The 12,027-nt window shown below is 33.7% G+C and overlaps 1 protein-coding gene across 2 annotated transcripts in view; it reads right to left on the reverse strand.

Moving 5' to 3' along the window:
* Positions 1 to 4,202, reverse strand: part of CNTN6 (contactin 6) — a 228,592-nt gene extending 224,390 nt beyond the window's left edge. For both annotated transcript variants that reach the window (XM_036878217.2, XM_036878216.2), the window contains exon 1: positions 4,070 to 4,202. In XM_036878217.2, coding sequence (XP_036734112.2) covers positions 4,070 to 4,124 — 55 coding nt within the window. In that variant the 5' untranslated portion in view covers positions 4,125 to 4,202. The remainder of the gene's footprint in view (positions 1 to 4,069) is intronic.
* Positions 4,203 to 12,027: the final 7,825 nt, after the last annotated feature.

Below are 12,027 nucleotides of genomic sequence, written 5' to 3' on the forward strand. Positions count from 1 at the left end.
TCTGTCCCTCATTCCCAGTAGTGAGTAAGCATTTATCCCAAGTGCTCTATTTCTAACCTAATCTCAGCATCTTCGGGATATTGCATCAAAAACAAATTTTCTAACCCTGTATTAGACAAGATTATTTCAGACACAAGGGGTAGAATCTCAACTGAAATTAGCCTACAATGGGAAAAGGATATCTTATTGCTTTAGATTACTTGAAGTTCCAAAGGCAGAGTGAAGAAGCTGTGCCTTTTTCTCCTTGGATTATCCTGTTTATGTGTTAATTTCATTTTTAGGCAGACTCTCCCCTCACATGACTCCTGACACATCCTCACTCTAACTAGACCAACGCAGAGGGAATGCCCCTCTGTCCTTTTATGGTAACAAATCCTTGCCTCAGGATATAATATGTCCTGAACCAGTAAGTATGGTGAGGGGGGATGGCATATGCCAATTGGCTGATACATAAGGCTGTACTTGCTCAAATAACAAAGACTGACAGAAAAGGGGCTCCCAGTAAAAGCCAGATATTACTAGAAGAAGCAGAAATAGATCAAGGGTTGACAGAAACAGCAAAGGTCCTCTTAGAACATTTCCACATTTTATATTCCCTATTATGTTCCTCAGAGAGCAACTTTTACTTTTTGTATTGTAATTATTGACTTAACTTGACTGGTTTACATTTTTAGGCTGTAGGCTGAACAGGGCAGGGACCACGGCCACCTTTGTTGTGAAGGTCATTATCTAGCTCAGTGCTACAGGCACATCTGAGGTACTTAATCTGTTGAGTAGAATAGCACTTTCTTTAATTCATTCGATAAATATTTACAGACCATGTTCTAGGTCATAAATAGTAGAGAATGAAGCAGATGGAAATCACTGCCCTCCTGGAGTTTTTCTTCAAATAAGGCATGGTTTGAAACTTTTAAATGTTACTAGAATTCCATCTCTATAATCCTGTGACAATAAGATCAGAACACTTTTACAGGGCAATGGTGTAGTGACAGACTGGACCAACTGTTCCTCAGAGTAAATTATACGACTGAATTTTTTCTACTTGATGATAACCTGATTAAGAACAACATTGAATCTCATTCATTCATTCTACAAATATTTACTGAATCTCTATGAAGTGGTAGGAAGAAATAGTCCCTCCTGGAGCTGAAAGTCTAGTGAGGAAAAGGTATATTGCATTACTTTTCTATGGCTTCTGTAAAAATTACAACTCGGTGGCTTCAAACAACACACATTTATTCTCTCACAGTTCTGGAGGTCAGAAGACTACAGTGGGTTTTACAGGGTGGTGGAAGCCGAGGTATCTATTCCTCCCATTGTGTGGGGAAGAATCTATCTGTTTCCTTGCCTTTTCTAGCTTTAAGAACTTCATCCCTCTCATTCTTTGACTTATGGTCCCTTCCTCTATATTTAAAGTCAGCAGTCTTCTTATAAGGGCACTGGTACTTTTCGACCCAGATATTCCAAGATGATCTACTCCTCTTCAAATCTTTAACTTAATCACATCTGAAAAGTTCATTTTGCTATTTGCAAAATTTGTAGGTTCCAGATATTAGGACCTAGGTATTTTTGTGGGGGGGGGGGGGCGGGCATTATTTACTCAACCACACACATTAATGCAATAAATTTTAAGTATGTAATTAGCAATTAGCTTTCTTGATTAAATGGGCCTTAGTAGTCTCATAATATTTTTTAAATACTAAAATGGAACAACAGAACTCCCGATGGGTTATGATTCATAATAAAGGCTCAAAAGCCAATGTCTACAGTAAAAGTACTAGATTTTAAAAAGTTAATTAAAAAAAAAGTAGAAGAGGTTAAGGGTAAATTTTGAGATTTAATTTAAAGTCTGGGGAGATTTAAAATGTCAACATTTTTAAGATTATACCAGTGGAAAAAAAAAAAGAGAAAAGCAAATAATTGCTAGAGATTTACTGGCCTTTCATAATGAATAAAAAGTAAGTTTTGGGAAAACAAAGAAGATATTATACATATGTATAGAAATAGCACTTTATCATCAGACAATCTAATTTTCTAAATTAACATAGTATCTACAAGTAGCGTAACACACTATGGAATCTCTAAAAAAAATGGCTTAAAGCAATCGTATATCATTATCAGCATCCTTATTTCTGGGTCAATGTTTAGCTCTGAGTAAATTATTTAAACAGCTATAGTTTTAAAAAATTCAATCTGTTTATTCACAAGGAAATTGTGCATCAAGGATATATGGTTGTCTATCCTTTTAGAATAAGGCAAAAGGACATGTTGAATCACATCCAATTTGGATAAATAAAAGTTAATAAAGACTTAGAGGATTTCTCAGATCTGATATGCACTCTGAGAATAATAATTTATTTTAATGTAATACAAAAGGTCTTTTAGAGATACTATGCTGATTCAATATACATATTTAGAGGGCAAAATGTTAATGTTAAATTTTGACAGGAAGTTGCAACTTGAGGGTAGAAATAGAATTTCATTTTATGTATAATTTCTCATGTATAATTTGGGGCACCTTGATGACTCTGCTCTGTCTTTGTGTAGTAAATTACAAAAAAGGGACATTATTATTTAACTCTGAATATTTGTTACAGAGAGTTAGAAGTGACACAAATCAAAATGATGTAATCACTTTGAATAAATATCACTGTAACACTTCTAAACACTATCTTCTGGTGGTAAAAATGCTTTTATTTATATGGTTTTATGATTCTAAGGGTTAATTTCTGCATATTTTAGCATTCTCATAGTTTTTAAGGTTAGTATGTCTTCACATTTCTTGGATTTGCTATTAAATAGATGTCTTTTACAATTACTATTTTTCCAGCTTATAAGTTATTATGTTTGGTACTGTATTTTTCCTAGTATATTTCTGCTTTGTTACAAGTATATGAAATTCTAAGAGTTCCTATTATCATACAATTGGTGGGAAGCAGAATGATAGGGAAGAAGGGCCGCTCTGACAATCACATGACCTAGGCAATGTCCACTCTCTGTGACAACTCACATAGGTAAGACTGAAAATTAAGAATGAAATTCTATTCTTAACAGACTGTGGTTAATTACTTATAAAAATGGCCACTATCATTACTTTTTCTATTTTCATGCCCCTATAAAAGTATAACTTTGTAGCTCTTCTATTAAGAGAAGTTGTATATTTCCATACCCCTTGAATCTGGACTAGTGTTGGAATGGTTAAAAGAATGCAGCAGAAATATTGTGTTACCTACCAGCCTTGGCATCAAGAAATCTTGCACACTTCTGGTTTCTCTTGAAACCCTGAACAGCTACTATGTGAAAGAGTCCAAACCCACAGAGGATGAGAGACCACTTGGACCAGGTCCAAGGCAGCCCAGTTGTCTCAGCAGAGAATGTCCCAGAATAGCCAGGTCCCAGATGACCTAAGCTGACCACAGATGTATTATACCCAACAATAACAAAAGAATAGCACAGTTGAGTGGATCCTAAATTGCCAATCTACAGACTTGTCAACTAAAGACATGTAGATTTAATATTTTGATCCACATAGATTTCAGATGGCCTGTTACACAGCAAAAGCTAACTGATGCATACATATTAATACTTAGGTTGGGTGAAAGAACATGTATTACTGAAATGAAAGGAAAATGTTTTTAAGGTTATTCCTAGTTATGATGTAGCATTCTATATCATTTTTTTCTTCTTTTCAATATAGCTTTTTTTTATACCAAATTATAATTTGAGGGAATGTATTTCAATTTTAATTTTTAAAGACATCTATAAAGAAATAAGAACAATGATTTTTTATTGTTATTATTGCAAAAATCAGTCATATTCTTTTACTATAAAAATTCCGTATTTGACAATTTATAATTGGAATAATTTAGCTCTGGTTAAAAACAGCATTGATGTATTTTTTTAAGGATTAAACATCCTGTATAGCCATAGATATTACCTTCAAAATTATGTTTATCATTTAGTCATTTCAATAATGTAAATGTTTTACATTTGAAAATTGTTTCACCTGTAGAAAAAGTAAAATGCCAATAGATTATTAGTCAAAACTCATAATCATAGAACATCTTACCTGCACAAGTATTTATGAGTGGCAGAAGGATTATCAGTTTCCATAGCAACCTCATTTCCACTTTCTAAGGTCAAAATTTCTCCCATACAATCAGCAGGGGGGAAAAAAAAGTCTATCTTCCAGTCAGTATCTTAAGAATCTGAAAGAAACAAAATTGTCATGAAATGACAATATACAAACATAAATGGAGATTAATAAAAGGTCTAAAAATTGATGGACAGTTATTCAATTAATATTAAGGTATTATTATCCAAAATAAAGCAGCCTAAATACCTACTGCTTGCATATACATATATTTTGCAGTTTCCATAATTTCAGTTCACACCTCAGATATATAAGTCATTTGCTATGAAATTTGCTGAAGTAGTTAATGGGTTGGAATGTAATTCAATTGACTATATTATGTGGATTAAAACTTTCATTAGTATAATTATAAGTTTAGTTGTTTCTGAAATGTTAATGAGAGCTAAAAACATATTAAAACAATTCCCATAAATCTGCTGTTGGCTTTAAATTTTGATTTTACACCATTAGGAATAGGATAAAATATTGCTTTATTTTATATATTTTCACAGTGATTTTTACACAGTTCACAATTTTTTTCTAAGCGTTTTTGTCAGTATTTGCAAGGACATACTCATTGGGAAACATTGTTCCTAATACTGCTAGAACTAAAATTAATATGGTACTACAAAGTTTCTGCAAGAAATCAATTCTGGAAGTGTTATCTTTCAAGTATGAGACATGTTTTCCCTATGGAGTTACATCATAATTTTCTCTAATTTATTTTCACATTTAAGCCATCCACTGATAAATGAAATTTTTAAAAAGTGTCTTTTAGGCCTTTACTCCAAAAGGAAACCTAATAAAAGGCTCTTAAAACTTATAATCTCAGAAAACTATAGAATAAGTTCAGAATAAACGCACCTAGGTCATATTTGATAAAAATGTTATGTATCAAAAGATAAAACCCTTTGGGAACTTTTAACTTAATGGAAAGATATTATTTTGCAATTTCAAATACCTTCTGGAAATATCTTATAAATGTGAAGCTAGTAAATAATGAAATTTTTCCTGACATATTTTTAAATTTTAGAAATCTTTCATTTCTTCCTGTTATTAGTTACTTCCACATAAACAAAAGACACTGGCCAAATTCAACTTCCAAGTTTTTATAAAAAATATAAGTTAACTGCTTTCAAGTTTTAATCAAAGAATAAAAATCAAACAAATAAACAACATTCATGTCAATATGCTATATTGAGTTGATAATGTCTTTTCACACATTCTCTTACATCTTCCTTCATCTTTCCTTTTACATTATTTTTCTATTCCCTTTGACACCACAGACTCTAAGGCTTTAATTCTTGCATTTAAATGAAATCATGCCCTATATTCATTTGTTCATTTATAATTTTTTCAAAAAATATTTATTTATTTATGCATTTATTTATTTCTACTCTGTGCAAGGCATTATTAGGTCTTTGGGTATTAGTGGTGAACCTACCCTTGATGTATTGCCATCTTATGAGAGACACAGACTTTCAATGAAACAGAAAAATCAAACACACACATGCATATGTGCACACACACACACACAGGAAAATAGTACTTGTGGTAAATATGGTAATGCTGGTATGTGTTGAGGTTTCACCTGGTGTTCAGGGAGAGACCTCCCCAGACACAGCTGCCTGGCAACACATGGGATGGGGAGTATAGGCCTGAAAGAATTACAACAGGTAAGAATAATAAATGACACTAGCTGTCTAAGCAAAAGGTAGAGGGCATGACAAGGCTCTGAGTCAACACTGAGTTTATATTTTCAAAGACCTGAAAAAGATCCAGTTTGATACTCAGAAGGACAGAAGGTATGTCATAAGTGTGGGAGAAGGAGAAAGAGGCTCAAATACACAAGGCTTGTCAGCCATGCTAACAAGTATGATGTTGCACTTTTAAAATAATAATTGAGGATTTTAAGTAGGACAGAATCAATTTAATTTACATCCTACAAATACCTCTCTGACTCATGTGGAGAATGGAAGGGATGGAGTAAAAAGTGGAATTATACAGATAAATTAAGAGACAATTTTTATAGTCCAAGAAAATGATGATGGTTTTGACAAGGGTAGTGGTATTTAAGACATAGAAAATTGGTTCTCTGAATAGTCTCCTTGCCTAAAATCTCATGTCCTTTCTACTCATGTGAATATTACAACCAAAATTAACTTTCTAAAACAAAGATTTGGTCCAAATACACCTGTGTTCTAAAATCTTTGGTCACCCTCCACTGCATAAACATATAATTTCTTTGGAATGGTATTTAAGGTCATACACAATGAATTTCTGTTTTTTCAATAAGATTACTCTGTAAATACTTCCAGTCTAGTCTTACAGACCTACTCTCTATTCACTTTCATATGCATTGTACATTATCTCCATATGAATGTTCTTTGACTTGCAAGAAATCCCCCTTATAGCATACTTCTCTCTTAAAAATGATGTAAGGGGATGCAATGGTTATGCTACCAATTTTCCCTGTGACGTTTCTTTTACCCAAGTGTGCCAAGTGTCATGGCATAACTAGTAAACAGCAAACCCTTTTCCCAAAAAAGTTCTAGTTTACAAGATAAATTGTATGGTCAACTTATTTGATGATCATTCATTATTTTTTCTCCCAGTAATTCTGCTCCCTTCTTGTGATAAAAGTTCTGTGGCTTTCTTTTGCTGTACCACCTCACTACAGCCTATGGAGTAGGACTGCCTCTACCTCCTGGCTCCAGGGATGAGGATGTAAACAAGGGCTTGTCGTTCAGGTACCCATTTCCACTGCCTACAATGTCTTGTAAAAGGACGGGCATGTGACCCAAGACAAAGCAATGGCAATCAAGGCCAAGAATTTTGTCAGTATTATTAGGACAATGAAATTGCTAATAAATAAATTTGTTGATCTGATGTAATACAATATTTCACAAGTGTTGTCTTGACCCAATTTTGAAGACATGGCTAAAAACTTTCAATTCCCGTTTGTAGGCAGTTTGCTAAATCTCCACTCCGACTACTTCCCTTATTGGGCTTTAATACTCTTAAGTTATAAATTCACACAAAACCAATTTCCAGAAGCCTCCAGATACCTAAAACTCAGAAATGTTCCCTTCTACCTTGGGCTGGTGGAATTATTCAAATACTCTATCTCCTAGAAGTCCACAAAAATCTAACTAACTCTACCCCATTTGCATACTTAAGCTGCCCCCTACAGTCCCAGTTTGCTGTTGTCCTGTACCCTGGGTACACTCTTCTGCATGGTCCTTCTCTCATTTGAATCTTAAGAGACAAGAGTTCTGTTTCATACATCCCAGTTTTGTATATCTGAGCACTATTATGTTGTGTTCCACCATTCAAATAATTTATAATCATACCTAAAATCATGAAATCAATAAAGCCTCCCAATAGGCTTAAATCCCTGGAATTCTGAGATGTAAACCAATAAAAGAAAATTATTGCCTAATGTTGTTTGTATTGTATTTTTATTTCTTGCCATGAAAATCATCTGACTAGCATATTCATTCATCATCCTGAATTTATAAGAACTTTTTCTTAGAGACTCCAGTGCAAACTGACATGAGGTATATACCCTATACCCTTTGAGTCATGTTTATCAAAGGCTCCATTACATTGCCAGAGTTTTCATACCTTACCTTGAAGATGAACACCATATATAACACTTTCTCTTAATACTTAGTGTGGTATGCAATGTAGAGCTCATAGTTATTCAAAAAACAGCCAAACAATCTAGCATTATGAAGAAAAATACTAAGCTGGAAATCTAGAGATGTCGCTTTTACTATTTTCTCTTTTTCTTAACCAGCTGGGTACATTAGGTAATTCATCTACAATTACATCAATTGTTAGTTTCCTCCTTTGAAAATGGATAGGTTTGACCTAGAGTTCACCTTTAAATTTCTGCTAACTCTAGTATTCTAAAATTGTTTGAGTCAACCCAATATAATTTCATAGCAAATATTGTCCTTTACCATCTGATTGCTTATCAACATTGTATAATGAGGGCAAAGCCCAGGAGATATTTTATTTGGCAATGCTGCATAAAGAACAGAGAATATTTATACATTATACATTAGTTGCCATTTGTAAAAGTTTCACTTGTAAAAGTTTAAATTTCCTAAGGAAGGAGAATACTCTGGCTCAATTAGAAAAATCCAGATAAGAAGAGCCTGGTTATTTTACTCATGAGAAAATGGGGTAGAAATATACAGTAAGTAAAATTTATGCTGGTCACTGAGACACAGAATAGCCACAGGAATTATTTCTAGATTCCTGGAATCCTAAAGATTGCTTGAGTTATACTTAAGTTAAAATAACTTCTACAAGTTCTAAAAACATTTCAAAAATGCATCACCAGCACATTGTTTTAGATGAGGTTTATATACCATGAAATTCTTTAAATGTTATTTTGGCCCGGAGAAGTAGGTGTCTTGGTTCAAGACCCGGCTGCTGTTATTACTAGACAAACACTGTCCCCACTTTTCCATTTTCTCTCATGGAATATCTCGGTGAAAAGTATCAATTTCAAACACAAACAGAAGAATTTGTTAGGTCCACAATCCTTTTCTTGCAATTCCAATTTTTCCTTTAATTTTTGAAAGTTGAAATATCCTTGTAAAATGGGTGGAAAACCTGCCCTGAATTAATGGGAGGTTGTTTAGCCCTTTATTCAATTTAATATGAATATATGTGTTTTGCTGCTAAACCAGAGATGTTGGTTGATAATAAAAGCTGTTGCTCATTAAAGGTGTGGCCTAAATACATGTGTCATTGACCAGCATCTGACCCAGAAGGTAGATGGGAGAAGAATTCAGAGATTATCGCTGTGACTATATCATATCCAACACTAGATATTGTGAACCTAGTCAACACTAAAAGTTTCTTTGGTTCAGAATAATGAAATTTTTAGAGTGGAAAGCTATCGCACAATCCAAAGCCATAAAACCACTCATTAATCTATGAATGTGATACAATTGTAGCAAACCAGGAATGATTAGGAAGGTCAAGTATTGGCTAGACTTCAGGCAGCAGGGGGATTCTGGGAGGCTGTTGCTATGTCTAACTGTGGTATGTCCAGGAGACACAGAAGACAATGGGAGAAATGGGAGTAGTGTTATCAAAAGAAAGATGGCATCTCTTCTTTTTCTTTTACAAAAGAGTTCTCCAACTTCTTGCAAGAACTAGAGACATGTGCTTGAATAAAAAGGCAGGGTAGATGTGTATGTGTAGCTCTGTATTTAAGCCTTTGAAAAGGGCTCATGAAGGAATCTAGTTGGCACTCACCAACCACACTTACAAACTTCAGAGAATGCCAATACATCACATTGACTGACAGAAGAAAAACATGGCAAGTTATTCTTGTCCAGCCCTCTCAACCTTATGTTCTTTAATATCTATCTGTAGATCTATCTATGTGACACCAATGGGGGTGATGGAAAATTATGTTCATTAATACATACTCTTTATAAAAAAACCTCAAGTCAATTACAAATTATGCCTGTTTCTTGCCCCTTTTGTATTACTTGACATGATTTTCTCACTTTGGTAGTAGGAAAAAAGAAAAAAACTACTGTTGAATGGATTTGGTGATGGCTCTAAGTACAGGTTATAGAATGGTCAGTGGAGAAATACTATTTAAAATAATAGCCAATTTCTCTCTCTGCATCTTACTTGCATTGTTTGAGCATGAAAGGAAACCACTGTTACAAGTGTATTACTCCTAAAGGGCTTCATTTTTCCTTTACTTAAAGCAACATTGCTTTGATATTAATGAATTTTGTAGCAGAGATCAAGATCTGTTTTCAGATGGCATGTTCATCATCAGAACAAATATGCTCAGCACTAATTGCCCTTTTGTTTTTAATTGACCAGTTAATTAACTATATCAGATAAATTAAAATCCCCAAATCTATTTTCTTCAGGTGGCTTCACTATTTTATTTCAGTGTGATAAAAAAACCCATGGCCAGACAGAAGAGAAGATGCTTAATAATTTTTACAACAGATTTCCAACCTCAGCATTCACAGAGTTATTTACTATCAAACGAAATCAATAATAAATTAAAAAATGAAATATTTATGATCTGAAAAAATCTGGTTTAGAGTAGGAAGCCCCAACTGCTATTAAGTCAGGCAAAGTAGCAAGATAAATTGTTCTATCACATTATTTGTTTTCAGAAAATATTGCTATCACTTATGATAACTGTTATGCCAGCTCTCAAAATAGGCAGTCATAATAGATGATTGATTAGTAGAAAGATATAACATAGTGTGTTTAATGCAATACAGAAGACGCATTACTTATTTGCTAGAACAAGCATGATTACATGTTAAGTTGTTAACAGCATGAAATAAATGCAAATGTTTGTTATGAAAATAGAATCATTTCTACAAATTTTGCATCGGAGCAACCAAACTGTAGAACTTAAAGCAGTCATCAGTACAGTCTATATCGGATGCCTTTTGCTTGAGGCAGTGGAGACTTGAAAGAGACCAGTGTGAAGAAATGGGTTTGTTAACTGCTGGAAAATCATGCTTTCAGTGGATTTCCGAATTGAAATAAATTATACATATAATGGAGGTAAGCCTTTTGCTTTCATAGATCAGGGAGATGAAGCCTTAAAAAAGGGAAATGCTTATCCTTATTCAGCTCATGACCTTGATTGAGACCTGAAGCTTGAAGTCAGATACTGACAGGAGGTTCACCCTACTACATTGTATGTTTCTCTTGATCTGTGACACTGGACATGTCATCTAATTACAACTTCAGCCTCTAAGCCTATTTTCCCAACTATAAAATGCAGGTAATTATATTTCATAGAAATTCTCTCAGGATTTATATTAATCAGAATAAAAGAATGCAGAGTGGGTGGTACTATAGCTTAAAGGATTTGTAATTCTGACTCTCCACTCCTAAAAAGGTGATAAGAAATAGTTGTTTTTTAGGCAAACCTAAGTTTTTTGACTTGCTACAGAAAAGGAGAATGTAACTTAACATTGTCTTTGTACTGTCCCAGAAGGTGAAATTATTGGTGATATTTATAGGTTTTTATGGCCTGAGCTGAGTGACTTTAAGGTTGTTCTTGCAATATGAGAAAATGACTAGGATTGGGTAGAGGTTATGGCATAATAGCTTTAGATTGATACTGTGAAGTAAGACTCAATGTAGGCCTTAACATGTAAGTTTTATTCTGTAGAAGAAAATACTTTCTGAAGCAAAAACTATTTTTGCAGTCAGTACCATTAAACATGGGGATAGGAAATTATGCCAGCTTCAGTTCTCAGTATAATGAGTTGAATAATAGAATGTATGGACTACTAACCAACCACTGAAGCAGAACTTTCTATAAAGGACCAGATAGTAAATACTTTCAGGTTTGTAGATCATTTGCTTCTGTGGCCACAACTAAACTGGATTGTTGTGGAACAAAAGCAGCCACAGAAAAGACAGTAACCAATGAGAATGGCTGTGTTCTAATAAAACTTTATTTAAAAAAAAAGATCAAGGATAGGAAGGTTAGGATTTAATCCAAGGCCACAGTCTACCAACTACTAGCTAAAGAATGACATAGAGAGAAATTTCTAGTGGTAAGTTCTCAGCCCAGGTCTATTGAATATTTGGTTAACCTCTGGAATGACAGACAGAAAGTTGGGAGGGCTAGTGACTATATTAGATAGTATATTACTCCAATCTTTTTAATCTGGTTATTTCTGAATTTATATATATGATACATTATGATATGCATAGTGTGTGTCAAACAAGGAACAGATTATTTTTCTTTTAACTTCTTTGGCTTCATATATTCTCAATGTAAAAAAAAACTAAACAAGAATATTTATAGCAAGATCCTATTAAAACAAGTATGTGTGTGAAACTTTTTTTTTGTTTTGTTTTGGGGG

Source organism: Manis pentadactyla, chromosome 1 (assembly GCF_030020395.1).
Source record: "Manis pentadactyla isolate mManPen7 chromosome 1, mManPen7.hap1, whole genome shotgun sequence".
NCBI lineage: Eukaryota > Metazoa > Chordata > Mammalia > Pholidota > Manidae > Manis > Manis pentadactyla.